At 50.5% G+C, this 21,015-nt stretch overlaps 1 protein-coding gene and 1 long non-coding RNA gene across 3 annotated transcripts in view; one reads left to right on the forward strand and one right to left on the reverse strand.

The window, feature by feature from the left end:
- Window positions 1–12,507, forward strand: part of SGMS2 (sphingomyelin synthase 2) — a 21,082-nt gene extending 8,575 nt beyond the window's left edge. For both annotated transcript variants that reach the window (XM_006151175.3, XM_014588877.2), the window contains exons 3-5: window positions 5,790–5,943; window positions 7,517–7,683; window positions 9,068–12,507. In XM_006151175.3, coding sequence (XP_006151237.1) covers window positions 5,790–5,943; window positions 7,517–7,683; window positions 9,068–9,271 — 525 coding nt within the window. In that variant the 3' untranslated portion in view covers window positions 9,272–12,507. The remainder of the gene's footprint in view (window positions 1–5,789; window positions 5,944–7,516; window positions 7,684–9,067) is intronic.
- LOC106735148 (uncharacterized) lies at window positions 2,050–3,984 on the reverse strand. The gene is made up of 2 exons (XR_001370560.2): window positions 3,145–3,984; window positions 2,050–3,112 (listed from the first exon to the last, which is right to left on the reverse strand). It is a non-coding gene; the product is annotated as an uncharacterized LOC106735148 (long non-coding RNA).
- Window positions 12,508–21,015: the final 8,508 nt, after the last annotated feature.

Consider the following 21,015-nt stretch of genomic DNA (forward strand, 5'->3'; position numbering starts at 1 on the left):
AGGGCTGTTTCCCAGACAGTTCCCAAGAGACCTGTTAGCCATCCTCGACCCTGTCAGGCCTTGTTTATAAAAGGGACTCCCCCAGCTCTCGTTTCCTGCACGGAGCAGTGGTGTCCAGTACCACATTCCACTGGGCATCTGCCCACGTCTGCAGCAGAGGGCCCCGCTGTTCTGGAGAAGCCACAGCCCCTCACCAAATACAGGTGTGGTCTGCAGAAGCCGTCATTTCCCGAAGCCACCACAGCCCGGGCTCTGTAATTAGCACAGCACGTTCCCAGTCCTAACAGGGTGCTTTCCAGTGAGACCGATTTAAGGCTTGGGAGGGGCTCAGGAGCATAATGACACGTCCCGTAAGCGATCGCATGTTTGCTCAATGGGGACACAGCCACAGAGAGGGCGGTGGCCTGTCCCGGGAGTGGATGAGGTCTGCAGGGATGAACTGCGGTGGTTACAGAGATGAGAGAGCACCCTCAGGGGAGCAGCTGCAGTGTGAGTGGCCACGTCAGCAGTATGCCTCAGGATGGCCATGCTCCGGTACTCGGTGAGAGCTCTGGTCTCTCTGCACCCTCTCCCCGCTCGCCATCAGACCTCTGCCTGAGCACAGCAGGTGCCTGGCCGTGGTTCCGGACAAGCACAGGGAGCTGCTGGCTGGCAGGGACGTGTTGTAGGGATGGCTGGCAGGACGGCGCTCTAACGTGGATCATGTTCTACTGCGGACAGCGCTCTACGGTGGACAGTGTGCTAACGTGGATGCACGCTAGCATGGACAACACTCTAATGTGGATCATGTTCTACCTCGGACATGCTTGAACGTGGATAACACAGTAGCGTGGACAGCACTCTAATGTGGACTGCTCTCTAACGTGGATCATGTTCTACCATGGACAGTGCTCTAACATGGATAGCGCACTAGTGTGGACGACGCACTAGCATGGACAGCACTCTAACATGGACTGCTCTTTAACGTGGATCATGTTCTATTGTGGGTGCCACTCCAACATGGATGGCGTTGTAACATAGACAGTGCTCTAACGTGGACGGCGCACCAGCATGGATGTGCTCTAACATGGATGGCACTCTAACGTGGACGGCACGCTAGCATGGATGTGCTCTAACGTGGACGGCGTGCTAGCATGGATGTGTTGTAACATGGATGGCACTCTAACGTGGACGGCACACCAGCATGGATGTGCTCTAACGTGGACGGTGCACCAGCATGGATGTGTTGTAACATGGATGTGCTCTAACGTGGACGGCGCACCAGCATGGATGTGCTGTAACGTGGATGTGCTCTAACGTGGATGGCGCACTGCTGTGGATGGCACTCTCAGGTGGATGATGCACTGGCATGGACAATGCTCTAACGTGGACTGCTCTCTAACATGGATCGTGTTCTACTGTGGATGCCACTCTAATGTGGACGGCGCACTGGCATGGACGGAGTTCTAACATGGATGGCGCACTCGCGTGGACCGTGGACGCGCTCTAACATGGACGGCGTGCTAACATGGCCGGCACTCTAACGCAGATCATGTTATACCATGAAGCATGCTCTAGCGTGGGTCCATGTGCTGCTGTGAGTGGCACGGCTTTTGGAGGCGGCAGGGCTCCCAGGCCACTTGTGATCTCCTGCCGCTGGCTGTGCAGAAAGCTCCCAACAGGGAGCAGTCACATGGCTCTGTCACCATGGGGGCTGTCGGTTCTTACCTGATGCTGTCACCTCGGGAGCCGCCCTGGGGAGTCCTGGGCGGTCATCGTGCTCCTCGGCTCCCCCTCGTCATCCTGCAGTTTGCTTTAGGTCTTTAACTTACCGTTCACTTTAACCACCCACTGAACTCCCACATGGCCAACTGCAGTTTGAGTCCTGGACTCAGCGGTTTAAATCATGCTGGGTGCATGTGCATGTGTGTGCATGCCCAGAATCCCAGGAGGACAGTGGAGGAGAAGGAGAAGGGATTGTGGTGTGGCCATCCATCCCATGCGGGGGGTGATTTCTCACTTTCCCTCTCATCGTCTCTGTCTCTCCAGCCAGCACATGCGCCCTATGGCAAAACTTAAAAAAAAAAAAAAAAAAAAAAAGGAAGGGTCCTTCTTCACGTGTTTGGATAAACTCTGGTCCAGTTATAAACTGCTTACGTACATACATGTACATACTTATCACATACATGTTCGCTGGGACAGTGAGATGCTCCTTCCCAGAGAAAGTGTTCTCGGCGAGCTCTCTCCCCCACGCTGCCATAGATGACCAGAAGACTATATGAATTTACTTATTATAAGTTCATTGTTTTTTATTTCATAAGAAGGAGAGAGAGACAGGGACCCTGTGACCCTCCTCACAGCCTTCCATCCCACAGGCCTGGCCGGCGTGTGCAGGCTGATCCGGGATCTGAACCCCTGGCCTTCCCTATGGATCCAGTACCGTGCAGTGGTGCCTCTGCCTGTGCCACACTGGGCCAGGACGTGTCCTCGTAGCTGGAGGGGCCTGTGTGTAGCAGGGTTCCTCCTTCAGCAGCCATGTCAGCCCCGCCTATGCCTGCCTGTCAGGGTAGGGACCCCTCAGGGCACCGAGTCCCCTCAGCCCTGCTCCTGGAGGGAGGCTTTTCCTCCTGGGTCCCAGCATCTTCAGTGCCACATCCTGCAATGGCATAGGAGGCATGGGACGAGAAATTAGGTGGAAGGGGAGTCCTAGGAGATGCGGACGGGATTCCCGGTGAGCCAGAGCAGGACTGGGAGGTCAGCCCTGACCCTCGCTGCCCTCTGTGCCCGCGTTCTTTCTACGCGTGTCCTTCCTGTTTTCCTTCATTGAGGGTCCCTTGCATGTTTGTGCTAAACGTGCTCCTATGTCTCTGGGTAGCCCCAACAGGGCTGGGGACAAGAACTATGACAGGAAGGGCCTGGAGAGTGACTTGTCCCTGCGTGTGTGCATGGGCGTGGGATCAGTGCTGTCGGGAACCTGCAACACCAGCCCTGCTGTGGGAGGGCTCCTCTGATGTCAGCATCTGGTGTGCTGTGACCTCTCATCCACGTGGTCCCCACTGTGCCGTGACCTCGTGTCCACGTGGTCCCCACTGTGCCGTGACCTCGTGTCCACGTGGTCCCACTGTGCCGTGACCTCGTGTCCACGTGGTCCCACTGTGCTGTGACCTCATGCGCTGTGACCTGTCGTCCACGTGACTCTCGACAACCTTGTATCCATATGACCACAGTGTGCTGGGACCTCACATCCACACCACCTCGGCGTGCTGAGACCTCGTGTCCTCGTGACCCGGGTATGCTGAGACCTCATATCCTTGTGACCCTCGTGCTGTGACCTCATGTCCTCATGACCCCCAATATACTGTGACCTGCCATCCACGTGACCCCATGGTGCTGTGACCCCAGTGTGCTGTGACCTGCCATCCACGTGACCCCAGTATGCTGGGACCTCATGTCCACGTGACCCCTGTACAGGGGCTGGTGGCTTCAGGTGGCTTTGCCCTTAGGAAATTAGAGTTCAGGGCTGGGATGGGTGAGTGGTTAAAAATCCACGATGGTTTTGAAATGAAGAATGTGTCCTCTCGAGCTGGAACTCAGTGGTGGGGAGACGGCGCCTTCTCGTTCAGCTCCGGGTGGACGGCTGCTTGAACTGACCTGCGCAGAACCACGAAGGCCCGCACTGGCCTACCCCGCACACAGCTCACTCTGCCTGGCCCTCACGCGTCATGGTGTGCTGCGGGTTCGTGGGCCACCTCTGAGGGGCCCCGAAGTGAGTGCTGAGACCTGCCGTCCCGTCCTCCTCCGGTGCGGGTCCGCCGCGGCTTCCCACCGTCTCTCGAGGCCAGGTTAAGGACCGTCTGCGCCCATCTGCTCTTGGAGACCTGCTAATGCTCTCAAGTTTGCAACCTGGGCTTGCCATAGGCAGACTTTGAAAAAGGTGGAATGGTTTTTTTTTTTGGAGAGATTTTCACTGTAGGGCACATGCGCTCGCCAGACAGACAGAGAGAGACAGAGAGACAGAAAGCGAGAAATCACCCCCCAGGGGGGATGGTCACGCCGCAATTCCTTCTCCTCCATTCTCCTCTCGGGATCTTGGGCACGCACGCACACGCGCCCGGCGTGAGTTTTAAGCCACTGGGTCCGGGACACAAACCGCGGTCGACTACGTGGGAGCCCAGCGACATAGCCATTACGCTAACTGCTGGTTCCCAAAGGTGGAATGGTTTTGAAGCCTCCAGTCTCTCACCCTGCCTGGAATCCCATTTTGTCATCTTTCACGCAGTGCCTTGTTTTCAACCATCCAGCAACCACGGCGTGTTTGCATCTCCACAAGGACCATCCGAGTAGCAGAGAGTTCCAGGTTTATGGCATTCTTTACGATCAGGGCGCGTTGGCTCAGGAGGGATGTTTCAGATGAGGAGCCTCGCTCAGATTCTTTTTTTTTTAACAGTTTTTTTTTGCCATATGGCGTGTGCACTCACCAGAGACACAGAAAGTGAGAAATTATCCACCTTGGGGATGATCACACTGCAGTCTCTTCTCTGTTCTCCTCTCAGGACTTTAGGCATGCACGCACACATGTCCAGCATGAGTTTTCAGCTGCCAGGTCCAAGACTTGAACTGTGGTTTGCCACATGGGAGTTTAGTGCCTTAACCACTATACCACCTGCAGGCCTCTTGCCCCAATTTCTTATTGCACAGGACAGGGAGGTCTCCCACCCCCTGTGGGGCCACCTGCATTTCTCTGCTCCTGACCTGTATCTCACCCCTCTGTGCACCCTCACACCTGTGTTACCACCATGCAGCATCTGACGTCACCGGGAAGCTTAGCCAGCGTCGTGGCCAGACCAGCCCTGCTGCAGGGTCGTCTACCCAGATGGTCATCATGCGTAAAGAGGGCCACGTGCCACATGCCCGCTCCCTTGTTGGTGATGGCCTGTTCCTTCCTCTGCTGTTTCCGGTCTCTTCCTGAGTGCCACTCTGGGCTCCAGCTGGCTGCTCCGTGCAAGGGGAACAGAGCCTCGGTCCAGCCCTTACATCCAGGAGCTCCGACCATCCGTGCGGGGCACTTTGGCCAACCCCTCCCTGTGGGCTTCAGATGAACAGGGCACATGGACCACTGCCCCCAGGTCCTGCCGTGGCCCACCCACTTCCATTTGCCGCATCCTCCCAGTGGCTTCTGGGGGCTTCTGTACCCAGGTCCCAGGGAGCGCTTTCCTGAACCCGCCCAGGTTCTGTGTAGATGCTTTTCCTGAGAGAAGCGCCTCACTTGGGAAGCTGCCGGTACCGCCCTCATCCTTCGCTCTCAGGCCTATTTCAGTTACGTAAGGAGTGGCGGGGCCTCTTGTTAACGGCGCGTATTGGTCAGACGTTAGTAAAGCCGTGTGTGCACTCCAGGCCGCCCGCCCGCCACGAGGCCCCAGTGCACCTGGGGGCAGCATGTGGGGAAGGACTCCATCGAACATCACGTCCGAAACCCTCACTGCCTGCACAGAGCAGTCGCTCTGGTCTGCTGCTTAGTGCAGGGCTCAGTGAAGTCATCAGTTATTAATATTTCTAAAAGCTTTGCCCAAGGACACACCACCGCCGGAACATATTATTAGCAACATATTGAATAATTTAAGCCCTGTCAATACAGTTTTCAGCACAATGAATAAACAGCTGCTTCTCCTTGGGCTTTCTTTCTTTCTTTTTTTTTTTTTGGTTAAAAAGAAAAAAGGTGACAACCCAGTGACCTTCCTACCTGTCACACAGTTACTCCAAAATGTGATTTTATAACTTAAAAATGTTCTTCCCGCTGTCCTGTCATTCAGCTTAACGGGGACTCCCAGGCCAAGGTGCAGCGGATTCTCCGGCTGATTTCTGGCGGTGGGCTGTCCATCACCGGGTCCCACATCTTGTGTGGGGACTTCCTCTTCAGTGGTCACACGGTCGTACTGACGCTTACGTACTTGTTCATCAAAGAATGTAAGTAGCAGTTTAAAATGGCCCCCCATCCTTTGGTGCCGTGGAAGAGTCCCCGGGTGTGACCCTAGGGGCCCTTACTCTATTGGGGTTGACAGCTGTGTAGCCGTGGAAGAGGCAGGCGTGAGTCCGTGTGCATGTGTGTGTAAAATCCTTCCCAGCAGCCCTCTGACAGACACAGCTGCCGCCGGCCCTGGCTTCTGCTCCGGCGTGTAGCCTGCCTCCAGAACAGCGCTCTGTGTGACGTGCTCCCGGTCCTGACCGGTTCCTTCTTAGGAGAAATACGGAGTTAAGAGATGGAAATCGCTCTCCATATTTATTGAGTCGTCAGAAAAGTCATGATACATTTTCTCATAGAAAAACTTAGAAAGATTTGCCATGACTTTTTGAGAGAGAGAGAGATTTTTGCTATAGGGGGCATGCACTCACTGGAGACACAGAGAGAGAGAGACAGAAAGCGAGAAATCACCCCCAGGGGGCATGGCCACACCAAAGTCACTTCTCCTCGATTATCCTCTCAGGAATTTGGGCACACACACACATGTGCCCAGTGTGAGCTTCAAGTTACCAGAACTGGGACTTGAACTGCAGTCAGCCACATGGGAGTCAAGCGCCTTAACCACTACACCGCCTGCTGGCCCCAAGATTCCAGTTTTTTAAATGTTGGTTCAATTTTTAATGTTCTGAGCTTAACAGGACAGTCACCCCTAGGTTCACTCTTCGGTCCCACTTAGGGCCCCGAGAGCAGCAGCTGTTTTACCAAAAACGATTTCATAGTGAACAACGCCTGATCTGGCACCTCACGGACACTTCCGGAAACGGGTCCTCTTACAAGTCGGCCGTCCCTCCGCACTAAAAGTCACAGAGATGCAAACACAGTCATTTAGGAAATAAATGTCAGCTTATTGCTTTATTAACTTTTAGCGTGAGCTAATAAAGCTTTAAAGTAATAATCAGAAAACGGAGGACAGAGTCACTGCTGTGGGTGGCGCTAGACTGATACCCAAGCGAAAGGGTGGTGGGGTGTGGTCATGTCACCGCCGAGTGCCATGGGTCTCCTGCAGTGGGCCAAGGCACCTTCCCTAGGAAGGCCGGAAGTCCAGACGCCAGCAGCAAGCTCCCCACGCTGCAGCGCCTCGTGGTCCTCTGGGCACAGGCAGTTTAAATGGCCAAGAGTCCAAACGTCCAGCCACGGCCACCCCACCCGTGCTGGAAAGGTCAAAGCGAGTTTAAGACAGCAAAGGAGAAATGATGCCTGCTCTTCGCCTTTTCCCAGGCAACAGCCTTTCCTCAGACCCGCCCGTTTGATTCCCGCTGGGTTCTGTGCTGTCCTGGGCCTGCCCCGCCTGCCCCACACGCCCCTGCCTGCCTGGAAAGGCGCCACATTCCCTCCACATTGGGCAGCTGAGCAGCGGGCAGGGCCCAGGCCATCGGGAGGCTGAGGGCCTGGCCCCGCACCCGAGCAAACTGGGGACGGCGGTTTCTCCTTCGGGTGCTCCCCAAACCTGGAAACCTGGAAACCTGGGGGCATGGGCCCGGCCCCCCAGGGTGTGCTGACGGCTGTCTGTCCCTGCAGACTCGCCCCGCCACTTCTGGTGGTACCACCTGGTGTGCTGGCTGCTGAGCGCGGCCGGCATCGTCTGCATCCTGGTGGCGCACGAGCACTACACCGTGGACGTGGTCATCGCCTACTACATCACCACGCGGCTGTTCTGGTGGTACCACTCCATGGCCAATGAGAAGGTGAGCGCTGGGACGTCCTGGCTCCTCCGTCCTCCACCGCTTCACCCCTTCCACAGGGTCCCTGCTGGCTGCTGGGCGAGCTGCTGTCGCGATAGCGTCAGTGCAGGGGAAGGGTGCTGCAGAATAAGTGAGGTGTTGCAGCCGGTCGGCCGGTCCTGGGGAGCTGAAGAATGCACGTGCTGCTAGAGCCCGGCGCTTCCTGGTGGGAGCACTGTGAGCAGTGCAGTAAGACCAGGCCTGCCTCAAAGGGCTTAAAGTAATTCCGAGGGAAAGATGCCAGCTCCCCCTCCCCAAATCAGGCAAAACAACTCCTCCCTTAGGCAAGTCAGGGTGCCTCCCTTCTCCTTCCTTATTCATAGATGGTCTTCTTCCTCCTCTCCTATTCATTCTTAAAGAGGCAGCTCAAATGCCACCTCTTCTAGGAAGCCTTCCCTAACTCCTACTCCCTCTCTGGTCCCAAGATGAAATATTCTTGCCCTCCTCTGTTTTCCTACCCTTGGAATGTGTCCTGGGGGTGACAGAGCTAGACTGTGAAGCACGACTTCCTCTACTGTCTGATCTGTGTGATGTTTGGTGCTCGTGAGTGGTTGAAATGCGCTGTTTACCACGGACCCGCACCCGGCTCCTGGTGTTGGCCAGTAAACGCTGTCTGGAACACTGGGGTGGGGGGTCTCCTTTTCTGATTTCCTTCTGGTTATCTCTGACCCACTGAGCCCAAAGCCTCACCTTCCTTTCAACCTCTCCTTTTCTTCTCATTGCCATAGGGCGTGCGCACTCACCAGTGGGGTTGCCGGGGAGGGCCCCGGGGGGGGGTAGTGGCCACACTGCCATCCCTTCTCCTCCATTTCTCCATCTTGTCAGGGTTTTGGACACTTGTACACATGCGTCCAGCCTGCTTTTCAGACTGGCCAGGATTTGAACCATGCAGTCAGCCATATGGGGTCCAGCTCCCTTAATACCACACCATGGGGTCAGACCTGCTGCAGTCGGCACCCTTCTCAGCTCTTCGCGCTTCTTCGTCCTGCCCTGAGACCCAGCCATTCCCACATCCTGGCAGCTCTCTGTCCCACATGACTCTCACCAGCTTTCTCGGGGGTCCGTCTGGTCGGACTGCAGCAGGGGCCTCATGAGCCCGAGGAGGGAAGGGCCCGCAGGGCAGAGGGTATGGCATGAGCCAGGTGGAGCTGGGGAAGGGACGGCCATGGGAGCCGCCGCCCTCCCGGCTCGGTTACAGCCAGAGAAAGCCGCCCTCCCCGCGTGGGGCCAGCTGGTGGGAGCCGCCCTCCCGGCTTGGTTACAGCCGGTGGCCAGTAAGTGAGAAAGTCGGGCAAGATCACGACAGCACTGTGCTTTGCTCACTATACTTTGCTCCCGCCATTTACAGAACTTGAAGGTCTCGTCACAGACGAATTTCCTGTCTCGGGCGTGGTGGTTCCCCATCTTTTATTTTTTTGAGAAGAATGTACAAGGCTCAATCCCTTGCTGCTTCTCCTGGCCACTGTCCTGGCCTCCTGGCTGCTTCAAATCATCCTGCAAAAAGTACTCGCGGGTCCAGAAGATCGGTGAGGACAACGAGAAATCCACCTGAGGGCAGGCCAGCGGTGTCCGCCCACACCAAAAGTCCACGCTGTAACCAAAGGCATAGTTTCGTCTTTATTTTAGGAGAACTGGCAGATGAAGAATGGACCAAGCTTTGTGTGAGCCGTTGGGAAGGTTGAACGAAGTGCTGCCTTGGACAGGTTTTTTATCCCTTCTGAGAAAGCAGCAGCCAGCTCCTCGCCCCGGTGAGAGCCCCAGCGGGGCCGTCCTTGCGCGTGTGTCCAAACGGTGCCAAAGACACGACTCCTTTCCTCCTCCTCCACCAAAACTTCTACTTGAGAATTTTTTCAGGATCTTTTCCTCCCTCGGTCAGAAGAGTTTGTTAACATTTTAAATAAAATATCTGGATGTATACAGCCACTGTGTACAGTGGCCACTGTGTAATCCGGACCTGGGAGCGGTTCGAGCTTCAGGCTGAGGGTGGGGAGACCCTGGGTCCTGAGTCCCCCTTGGTGAACCCCGTGTCACCCCTAGGAAGGATGCGGGGAAGGCCCGGGCCAGCCAGGGATTCTTGCTGCTGCTACCTCCCGGCGCGCTGCGCGTCAGGTTTACTTCTTTGTTTTTAACCAATCATTTTATTTTTAAGAAGGGTGACCCACGTAAATCTGGTCCATAGACTTTGCACGTGTGTAAATATTCCACGCTGAGGTCTCCACGGCAGACACGCAGGAAGCGCGAGGCTGTTCCCGCTGGCGAGGGGCTACGGACACACTTAGACGCCCTCAGCCGGTCAGTTTGCACCTGCTGCCCCCACCTCCCGCCCCACGGCTGGAGCCCAGGCTGAAAGCACGTGGGTGAACGGCGCACACCCGGGGAGCGTGCCTGTCGCCTTCCAGGCCAGACCCTGTGAGAGCTGCTGGTAGAGCTGCTGAGTGGACTCAAGTGCACGTGCTCACGGCTCCCTCAGATTCCCTTCCTCACCACACTGCTCCGTGGAAAAGCCAGGAGCGAGCCCACGCGTTCAATGTGTCTTTGCCATTTAGCGAAACACTCGGCCTCTCGGGGTGATGCTAAGAACGAGCCCACAGTCGGCGATGTCCCTCTCACCCGGGAAGACAGGACACGGTGAGCCCGGAGCACTGGTTATTGCCACACAGGATGGGCGCGGCTCCTAACGTCATTCAGTTGATGCCAAAAGATGGATTAAAACAAATCAGATCAGCTTTAATGCTATCCGGCTCAGCACACGATTTAGTGCTAGTTTAGTTCAACCGTTAGCTAATTCGGGCCAGCAGGTGGCGTAGAGGTTAAGGCGCTGGATCCCACGGGCCGGCTGGGCATCGAAGTCCTAGGCCCGGCAGCTTGAAAATCATGCTGGGAGCCTGGAGGACTGCAGCGTGGCTGTCCCCTTGGGGCGATTTCTCACTTTCTCTGTGTCTCTCAGGTGAGCGCACATGCACTATGGAAAAACTATGAAGAAAAAACCTTCTAGATGATTCTTGACCTAATTTCCTAACTACTTGAAGGTCCATTTGCACGGCTGCAAATGGCCTTGAAAGGACAGGGCCACCGAGCTGGGCAGAGGGTCAAAGGCGACGCGTTCCCTTCATGGGCACACCTCTAAACTGCCCATGGTGAGCAGCCGGCCTTGGTTACGCACAACCGACCTTCACGCCGCTGGGGAGAGCAAGTGAAGTCTGTTCGGAGGGTCCATCGCCCTTTGGTGCTAAAATTACTCTGTTCATGTTCTCAGAACGACTCTGTAACGGGAGAATCGCTAAAGGAATTAGCGGCTAAACCCAGAGGCAGGAAGACTCTCCAATCTGTTATTTTAAACAACAGTTGACCCCCCCCCAACACTTTTGGCAGGTTTGAAACACAAGGATTTTCCCGGTATTTCCCATTAAGTAAACCACTAAGCCATTCCCAGCTCACCGCTGTGTGTGCCCCAGTTGTACAACTCCCGCCGTCAGTTCATTAACTGTTGACACTTGGGATAGAGCCTGGCGTCTCGTTTGAAAACACGGATTGGCGGTTCCTGATGTCTGATTTTGAGGGAAAGCTTCCAGCTGGAAGCCTGGGTTTTGCTGCCCTGACATTGGTGTTTTTCTCGAGCTTCTAATTCAAATAAAACAATCTGATATACCTGCAAGCCTTACTCAGCTGTGTCTTGGACATCCTTCTCTTCAATTGAATAAGGAAAAGCATTTAAGTTTTTTTTTTAATAATTGTGTATTGATTATTGGACATCTTGAAACTAGCCAGCCTTGCCTTTGGGTCAGATAATTCAGTTAGTGAAGAAACACCACCACCACCTTTTGAGGAACTGTAAAAGCACCCCACCATGCGTGTGGATGCCGCTGCCCGTTCCTTACACACGCCCTTGCTCTCTGACAGGGTCGGGGAAGCTTGGGCTTTCAAAAGAAGGGACAGAAAGTCAAAGTTTCATGATGAGGAAAATAAAAGAAACCTGACACTCACATTCAGGAAACCAAAGGTGAGAGGCCTAACCCGCATGCCACCTGGGCGCGTAAAACACAAACAACTACAACCTTGGCCTTGAAACAGCTCCTCTTCAGAGCGCCTTTTCTCTGCCGAGGGACACTAGATCTTAGTCGTTATCCTCATCATCGAGCTGTCCCCCTGTTCAAAGCTGTTTCTGTAATTTAGTCCTGCTAAATAGCTCCAACACACCGTTCCTGTAAACGATGTCACGTTTCCTTTTCCTGAATTCCTTCAAGTGTCTGAGCCCCTCCACGAAATCTGACAGTAAACATTCTCCCCGAGTTCCCCTGAACTGACAGCGAATCTGCGTCCTTCTGACTGGGGTCTGGGAGCTGCGTGCCTTGGTCCAGCCTGGTTAGTGAGGACAGCACAGGGGTCCTTGCTGTGTCAGCAGTGCCCCCATGTGGCGATATGCTATGTGACTTGGAATACAACTTTTGAAAGTGTATGTTCACGTTTTTAAAAGGCATTTGTTTTTTAATTTTTGCCAGTAATTTGAAAATAGCTTGTGAGAGTAATTATTTTAAAGGCATGTTAAACTTTTCACGAAGGGAAAATGTGCACCATAGCTGCAGTTTTCATTCCTTTATCCATTTGATCAAAGAAAACTTGCAGAGCCTTCTCACCTGTCATTGTCACAATCATTAATGTCTCCCTTTCGTTGTAACTGTTACTCTTTGTCTACTCCGAAACCCCACATTGGAGCTCTTTCTTTTTATGTACGTGCTTGAACTCATGCTGTTTCTTGTTTTATTAAAAGCTTGTATCTTGTTCCTTGAATATTTTGAACATTTTCTTTAATTTTTTGTTAGTGTTTTTGTTTTGCACTGTAAAGCTTATTTAAAAATTATAAGCCAGTCTTAACACACTCATTTCTTTGGTGTAAAGAATTGCGAGAAGGAGTTTCTTAATAAATAAGTTTACATGTTGAAATCAAGCATCGTAGAAGTACATGCCGTGTGTGGAAGGCTTCCCTACTTGTACGTGTGAAGAAGACTCCTGGTGTTTTTGTTTGTAACGTCATTATGTTGCAATAATTTAACTCCTTTGACTCAATTGCTAAAAATATTTCTTCTATTAAGAAGTGCACTTGCCTTCCTTACCCAGACTTTGAGAATCAAGTCAGAGGTACCCAAAGACCAGGTTTTACACTGAGACACACCTGATGTTTCTGAGTTATTTTATTACTTGTTCTTATAACTCTGTTGTGTTCTAAATGAATCCTGAATGAGAAGAGTGTGTTACTGTGGAATTATTTAAAACTGTCCTTTAAAAGAAAAAGAAGAAACGATAAACATAAGCTAATCTAGTTGCCAAGTTAGAATTCATTATTTAATTTACCTTCTATGCAATGATTAATGCTGCAGACTGTATAGTTATGTTACAGTTTATTCACAAAAGAAATATGATTACAAGTTTTGAGAGGCAGCCAAATGCATTCTTTTGAAAACTTACTGTACTGTTTCAATGTGTTAAGTGCCTTGTTGTAAAGTAAAATTTTAAGTCTAGAGTTCCTTATTTTCCTGACATATATTTTTCATTATGATATCTACTGTATGCTATTGTAATAGTTTTATTAAAATGCTTACATTTTAATCAAATATATAAATTTCAGAAGCTCTTTTCTCCTACCCACCAGTACCTTAAACATGGGCCTGTCATTCAGAATTCGAATTCAGGGTTGTTTTTTTTTTTTTGGAGAGATTTTCACTATAGGGCGCGTGCGCTCGCCAGACAGACAGAGAGAGACAGAGAGACAGAAAGCAAGAAATCACCCCCCAGGGGGGATGGTCACACCACAATCCCTTCTCCTCCATTCTCCTCTCAGGATCTTGGGCATGCACGCACACGCGCCCGGCGTGAGTTTTAAGCCATCGGGTCCGGGACGCGAACCGCAGTCGACTACGTGGGAGTCCAGTGACATAGCCATTACGCTAACTGCTGGTTTCCCAGGGTTGTTTTTTTAAGAGTAAATTATCTTCATTTAGAAATTCGTCTCCCATGCTTCTCCTTTGTGTGTACAAACATTTCAGGAGTTGCTTAGGAGTGCGGCTGTCCACACTTCTCAGTGCTATCTCACCTGTACACTTTAGGTGCCTAGTTATTAACTCTAATTTATGTTTCTGACTTTCGGAGGGCATGTGTTCTGGTTCCTAATCCCTTTGATTTCGCCTTTAAAACAAATGCAAGAACTTCTCCTTTGTATTTGCCCAGTAAACCACCGCGACATCACAGCCTTTTCAAAATCAGTATTGCTGTTTCTATCTTCACATATTTTTTTTAAAAAGATTTCTTAAGCTTCTCTAGTTTTAGAATACTTATTAAAATCACAAGAGGGTTATTTTCATCAAGCACTATTTTTTAAATAATTAATTTTATTTATTTATTATTATATACATATTTTTTAATTTGACCAGAGAGAGAGAAAGTGAGAGAACAAGCTGCCAGGTCCAGGACTCTGACTGTGGTCAGCCATGAGGGAGTTCAGCACTTCAGCCACCACTTCAGCCACTTCTGCGTTCTTCAGAGAGAGACAGAGAAGCAGAGAGAGAGAAAGCGCCCCCAGTGGGGTGTAGCTGCAGGGCAGTGCCTGCTCCACTTTTTCCTATCAATAGTTTGGACACACACGTACATACACACCCAGCGTGTTCTTCAAGTATGACTTCATCTGGCCCAGAGAGCTTTCAAAATCCATTCGTAGTTTTCATGACACATGTTTCCCATGGACATTCTGAAAGCCTCTTGTGCCCTGGGGAGAGCATCGTTGTTTGGGCAGGCCTGGGATCACCTCGTGATTAATTTGTATCTGAGTTTTGGGCAGACGCAGAAATTAGTTTAAAGGTTGTTTAGCCTCCTCTCGAGAAGTGCTGAGAGGTCCGCCAGGGCTACTGAAAATCGCTCAGGCTGAGAAGAAATCACAAATGCAGAAATGAGCCCACACCCTCTGAATCACGGATCAAGGAAGGGATCACAGGAAACTTGAAATGATCCTGGACCGAGTGACCGCAAGACAGCAGCGTCCCGGTCCCTATGGGAGGCAGGAAAGACAGGGCTCAGAGCGAAATTGGGGGCTGCAGACGAACGCACTGACGAGAAGAGCTCTCAGCAACGCAAGTGCAGACCTCAGCCAGAGGTGCAAACGCTGGAGGAAAAAGCGTGGTCTGAACAGGCCGTGGAGTCTGAGTCAGCCTCAGAGAGCGGTGGCGTTCCGACACGTGCTACAGTCTGAGCAAACCTTGGGAGCTAGTGACACGAGCCAGACGCTGAGCCCACAAACACGAGGGCCCAGCACCGGCCAATTCAGAGTCCGAACGTGGACTGGAGGTTATCAGGCTGGGGGCGTGGGGGGCTGGAGATGTTGCCTAATGGGTACAGAGTTTCTGTTTGGAATGATGAAAAAAATCGAGAACGGTGGCAAGTTATACAGCACGATGAGTGTGTTGAATGCCTCGGGGTGTACGCTCAAAACGGCTGAAACGGTAACGCCGCGAACACGTTAGCAAGAGCTAGCCCCGCGGGGTTCGGTGCAGCACACGCCATGGGAGCTGGAGCCGACCTGCTTGTTCAGAGAGGGTTTGGCTGACGGACTGTGGCTTTACCTCGGTGATCTCCCGACTGTGAGCTTCACCCCTTTTTTCAAAAATTAATTTATCTACAGTCATTCGCTGTACAGCGATGCGGTATACAAAATGAGATTTTCCACCCAGTATACATTGTATATTGACTCAAAGATAGTACCATTCATGCTATCACCAACAAATAATTTTCTATTTCTTGTTTCTTATATATTTTGCCTTTCCCCCCTGACTCCCTACCTCTCACCCTCTGCCAGCTCCCCCCTCACAGTCCCTGGTATGTACATTCATTCTCCATGCCTTTTTTTTTCACATTTTATTTTTTCACTGAAGATCTTAAAGACTCTCAATAGCAAGCACAGCTGATACGTACATATTTATGAACATGTCCCACTTTAGGTATAAACCTCAGTGAGTACAGTGAACATGCTATGAAGCAGCACCTCCCTGAGGCTGTATAGCTTACTGCAGTCGTTAAGTAGGTATTAATAGGTATTTTTAATGTATTTTTTAATTTTTAAAAAGTTTTCATTTTAATAGATCAAAATCAAAAAAATGTTAAGAGAAATTTGCATAAAATGTAAAGCCAGGAAAAAGGTTAGGATTCAGTTCAAATAGTAGGTAGATGAACCTATCAACAGTTCAAGAGAAGACAGAAATCCTTCAATCTGGAAATCAAAGCATCGAAGAAAATCAGTAATGTTTTAGTCTAAAGTCAAAAACTTCTATTTCACTAGTTCAGACTCGTGTAGTTAATCTCTCTCCTATTGAATCTGCAGTGTTGCTGTGGTCTCGTCGCTAACATCAGACTGCCATTCTCTTGCTTGTTTCTGGGACATCCTTTGAAAATAACTTGACATTTCTCTCTTGCCAATCTTAGTATCTTGACTCCGTCTGTGGTTTTGGTCAATCTGGCCATGTTGTGTCTTGGGGAAGATCTTCTTGGGTTCATTCTGTGTAGGATCCTTTGTGTTTCTTGGGTCTGGATATTTGAGTGCCTCTCTAGGTTTGGAAAGTTTTCTTCCAGGATTTCATGGAATGGATTATCAATGCCCTTATTAGTTTCTTCACCTTCTGGGATACCGATGATCCAGATGTTGGGGAGCTTAATGGTATCTAGTATTTCTTGTATGTTATTCTCATTTTGGGGGTTAGTTTCTCAGTCTTTTCGGCAAATTCTTCTAGGTCAGAGGTTCTGTCTTGTACATCTAAGATTCGATCTTCTGCATGATCTAACCTGCTTTTGATACTTTCAAGGGAAGTTTGGGTTTCCTGTATTTCAGACAGCCTCCATCTCTGACAGTTCCGTCTGATTCTCTTTATGCTGTGTATCTCCTCTTTCAGATCGTGCAAGGACTCCCTCGCCTCCTGGAACTCGGGGTCTCTGTTCTGCTTCTTCTGGAGTTCCTTGTCTCTCTTCGCTTGCATCTCTGTTCGCTTTGCCACTGTGAATATTTTAAATTCCATATCTGACTTTTCCCTGAGTTCCTTTGTATTCTCTGTGGAGAAAGAGGAGCTATTCTTTCCCATTAGGGGAGAGGTATTTTCTTGGTTTCTCATATTTCTTGTGCCTCTGCGGTGGTTTCTGGCCATCTGATGGATTATTCACTTTTTCCTATTTTTTGGAGTTAAATCTGAGCATTCAGAGGAATGCAGAAGGAGGTGCCCTGCAGCCTATGGACAGTACCATTTTCCTCCCTTTGCCCAGCTCGTTCAGTGGAAATTGAGGAATAATCTGACCCTGAAAGTGCTCAGATATTTGGGTACTGAGCGCCTGGACCTGTCTAGAAAATCAGTATGTGGAGGCTGAGTAGGAAAGTGAGAAAGGTAAAAAGGAAAGGAAAAGGAACAGAAAGAACCAAAGAGGAGGAGAAATGTAAAGCCAGGAAAAAGGTTAGGATTCAGTTCAAATAGTAGGTAGATGAACCTATCAACAGTTCAAGAGAAGACAGAAATCCTTCAATCTGGAAATCAAAGCATCGAAGAAAATCAGTAATGTTTTAGTCTAAAGTCAAAAACTTCTATTTCACTAGTTCAGACTCGTGTAGTTAATCTCTCTCCTATTGAATCTGCAGTGTTGCTGTGGTCTCGTCGCTAACATCAGACTGCCATTCTCTTGCTTGTTTCTGGGACATCCTTTGAAAATAACTTGACATTTCTCTCTTGCCAATCTTAGTATCTTGACTCCGTCTGTGGTTTTGGTCAATCTGGCCATGTTGTGTCTTGGGGAAGATCTTCTTGGGTTCATTCTGTGTAGGATCCTTTGTGTTTCTTGGGTCTGGATATTTGAGTGCCTCTCTAGGTTTGGAAAGTTTTCTTCCAGGATTTCATGGAATGGATTATCAATGCCCTTATTAGTTTCTTCACCTTCTGGGATACCGATGATCCAGATGTTGGGGAGCTTAATGGTATCTAGTATTTCTTGTATGTTATTCTCATTTTGGGGGTTAGTTTCTCAGTCTTTTCGGCAAATTCTTCTAGGTCAGAGGTTCTGTCTTGTACATCTAAGATTCGATCTTCTGCATGATCTAACCTGCTTTTGATACTTTCAAGGGAAGTTTGGGTTTCCTGTATTTCAGACAGCCTCCATCTCTGACAGTTCCGTCTGATTCTCTTTATGCTGTGTATCTCCTCTTTCAGATCGTGCAAGGACTCCCTCGCCTCCTGGAACTCGGGGTCTCTGTTCTGCTTCTTCTGGAGTTCCTTGTCTCTCTTCGCTTGCATCTCTGTTCGCTTTGCCACTGTGAATATTTTAAATTCCATATCTGACTTTTCCCTGAGTTCCTTTGTATTCTCTGTGGAGAAAGAGGAGCTATTCTTTCCCATTAGGGGAGAGGTATTTTCTTGGTTTCTCATATTTCTTGTGCCTCTGCGGTGGTTTCTGGCCATCTGATGGATTATTCACTTTTTCCTATTTTTTGGAGTTAAATCTGAGCATTCAGAGGAATGCAGAAGGAGGTGCCCTGCAGCCTATGGACAGTACCATTTTCCTCCCTTTGCCCAGCTCGTTCAGTGGAAATTGAGGAATAATCTGACCCTGAAAGTGCTCAGATATTTGGGTACTGAGCGCCTGGACCTGTCTAGAAAATCAGTATGTGGAGGCTGAGTAGGAAAGTGAGAAAGGTAAAAAGGAAAGGAAAAGGAACAGAAAGAACCAAAGAGGAGGAGAAACAAGACAAAAACAATAAGAAAAGGAGAAGAAAGAAATTTTTGTCCAAAAATGAAAACCGCACACTAGCATGGTGCTCAGAACACAGGTATAGAGGGCTGGGAATTGGCTTGTCCTGTAGGGGTGGGGAAAGGTAGGAATTAGCAAGACAACAGAGTGAAGAACTTTAAAAATTAAAAAAAGAAAAAGAAACAGAATATACAGGGCCCTCTAACCTGGCTCCTGGCTAGGCTGGGAGCAGGAGGGCGAAGTCTGGGCAGTCTTCCGCGGGTGTAATCCCACCTTTGCCCTTTAGAGCAGCAAGGGCAGTCTGCTAAAACGGCCTGATGACCCCCCCAGGGCCCCTCGGAGCTCAGCAGCGTGGTTGGAGTCCAGGTCCACGTCTCCACGGTGCCCTGCGTGGCTACCTCCTGGATTCCATCTCCCCCACCTTCCCCTTGCCCTTTCCACACTGGCTGAGAGCTCCCAGCATGCATCGCAGCCGGGCCTTGCCCTTTCTTTCTCCCCTGCCTGGGTCCAGTCCTCCCAAATACTGGCCGCCAGCCGCCAGGTGAGCTGTGCACTCAGGAGAGGCCTCTGCCGAGCACCCCAGTAAGACGCCCCCCACACACCCCCCCACACGTGCGCACACACACATGCACACACACGTGTGCAAATATTATAAATAGAAGTATTTATAAAGCTTAAAAATACAAAGGCTCTTCAAGCTCATGGAAAGTATGTTTCATGGAGAAAAACATATACCAGAACAAACTCATACTTCAACTCCATTCTCCCCAAGCCTTCTGAAGTCTCCTCAGACATGTAATTATATACATATTCTGTACATAGGTATGCATCTGGGAGAATGCATAAATAGAACGTCACAATTACCTCTTTGGGGCAAGAATAAAAAGGTGATCATTACTTCCTCCTTTATAGTTTCCTGCATTTGCAAATTTTCTACAGAAACCATTACCATTTTTAAAAAGTCAGAATAAAATACCGACTTCCATATATTGATTTGGCTAGCATATGCTCTCACCTAAAGGAGGGGGCAGGTAAATTTCAGTGTCCTTCCTAACACTGAATGTCAGCGGGACTTAGGGGTGGGGCTTGCTGTCGGCGAGGTGCCAAGCCCAGTGCCTGCACCAGGAGTTAACTAACCGCGTTGGTCTGCCCGAAGCAACCAGCTTAACTTGACCTGCACAAATACTGGATGCTTCCAGACTTTATTGACTAAGCTAATTCTTAATCAGAGGTCAAGTTTAAAGTCCTGAAACTCCACCTAGGAAGGGGAGTGTTAGGGACTGGAGGAAGCTAGAGGCCTTGTTGCAGCTCTCTTCTCCCAGGGGAAAGAGCACGGGTCAGAAGGGCAATAGCATGCCCAGGGCAACCAGTCAGCTTCGGGCGGAGTTCAGCTCTGGTTTCCAGATGTTTCTGCATAGGAATCGGGAGTAAATGAGGGGGAGAGAGGAGCGGGGACTACAGTGGGGCTCTGGCTCCCATTAGGCAGTTTCAGGCGTCACTGACCATGAGGGTGGCTAGCCAAAGTAACAACGCCTGAATTTTCTAGGAGGTGTTACTGTTTAACCGCTGTCTTTTCCATTCATCCCCACTGACATACTCTAGCACTGGGCACTGGCTGTGGTGACACCTGTCGTTAACTGTGACCACGGGTGCCCCGGACATCATGCTCCTCACGGCCAAAGCTGCCAAGCTTCCAACTTCATGGAGCCTTTCCTCACAGGGCACTGGGGTTTGTTTTCCTACGTGTTTTACTCTCCAAGGTGAAATGCACAGTTCAGTGTTGACAAATGCATGCAGCCAGGGAGCTACCTTCCAATCACACAGCATTTCTACCCGGTCCCTCTGAAGCTGGCCTGCTTACAGTCCCGCAGGGAGGCCTCTAAGGAGAAACACCAGGAGGCCTGTTCAGGAGTGGTTAGACGGGAAACCAGGAGTGGGTATTTGAAGGAATCAGGGTAAAGGTGACTAACTGATTGTAGTGAGGAATGAGTTGAACCTGCTTATAACTTGTAGCTATAATTACAGAACACATGCTGAGGTTTTTTTAAAAAGCTGTTGTTTTGTTTTGTTTTTTTGTCCATTGGGCACGTGCGCTCGCTGGAGAGAGACAGAGAGAGACAGTGAGAAGGGAAAGTGAGAAATCACCCCCCAGAGGGGATGGCCAATCCCTCCTTCTCCATGTTCCTACTTGGATTTGGGGCACACATACACACACAGTGTGAATTTCAAGCTGCCGAGTCTGGGACTTGAACCATGGTCAGCCACGTGGGAGTCCAGCACCTTAATCATCACACACCTGCTGGCCCCAGGCTGAGCTTCTTGAGAGGCTTTGGTGCTGCTTGCGGATGATTTTTCTGTGACTCGTTGCACTCATTTCACTGACTGTGAGAAGCAGCAGCCAGAAGCCCCTCCTCAGTCAGCCTCCTCTTGTCCTGAGTTCAGCCCCGTGGGTAGTTCTGCGTGCCCTAGCCTCTGTGTGGACGCCATCTCGCGTGTGCTCCTCTGAACCTGGCTTTTCTCCTCCCCATGATGTTT

The sequence above is a fragment of the Tupaia chinensis genome, unplaced genomic scaffold (assembly GCF_000334495.1).
Source record: "Tupaia chinensis unplaced genomic scaffold, TupChi_1.0 Scaffold000315_1, whole genome shotgun sequence".
NCBI classification, from domain to species: domain Eukaryota; kingdom Metazoa; phylum Chordata; class Mammalia; order Scandentia; family Tupaiidae; genus Tupaia; species Tupaia belangeri.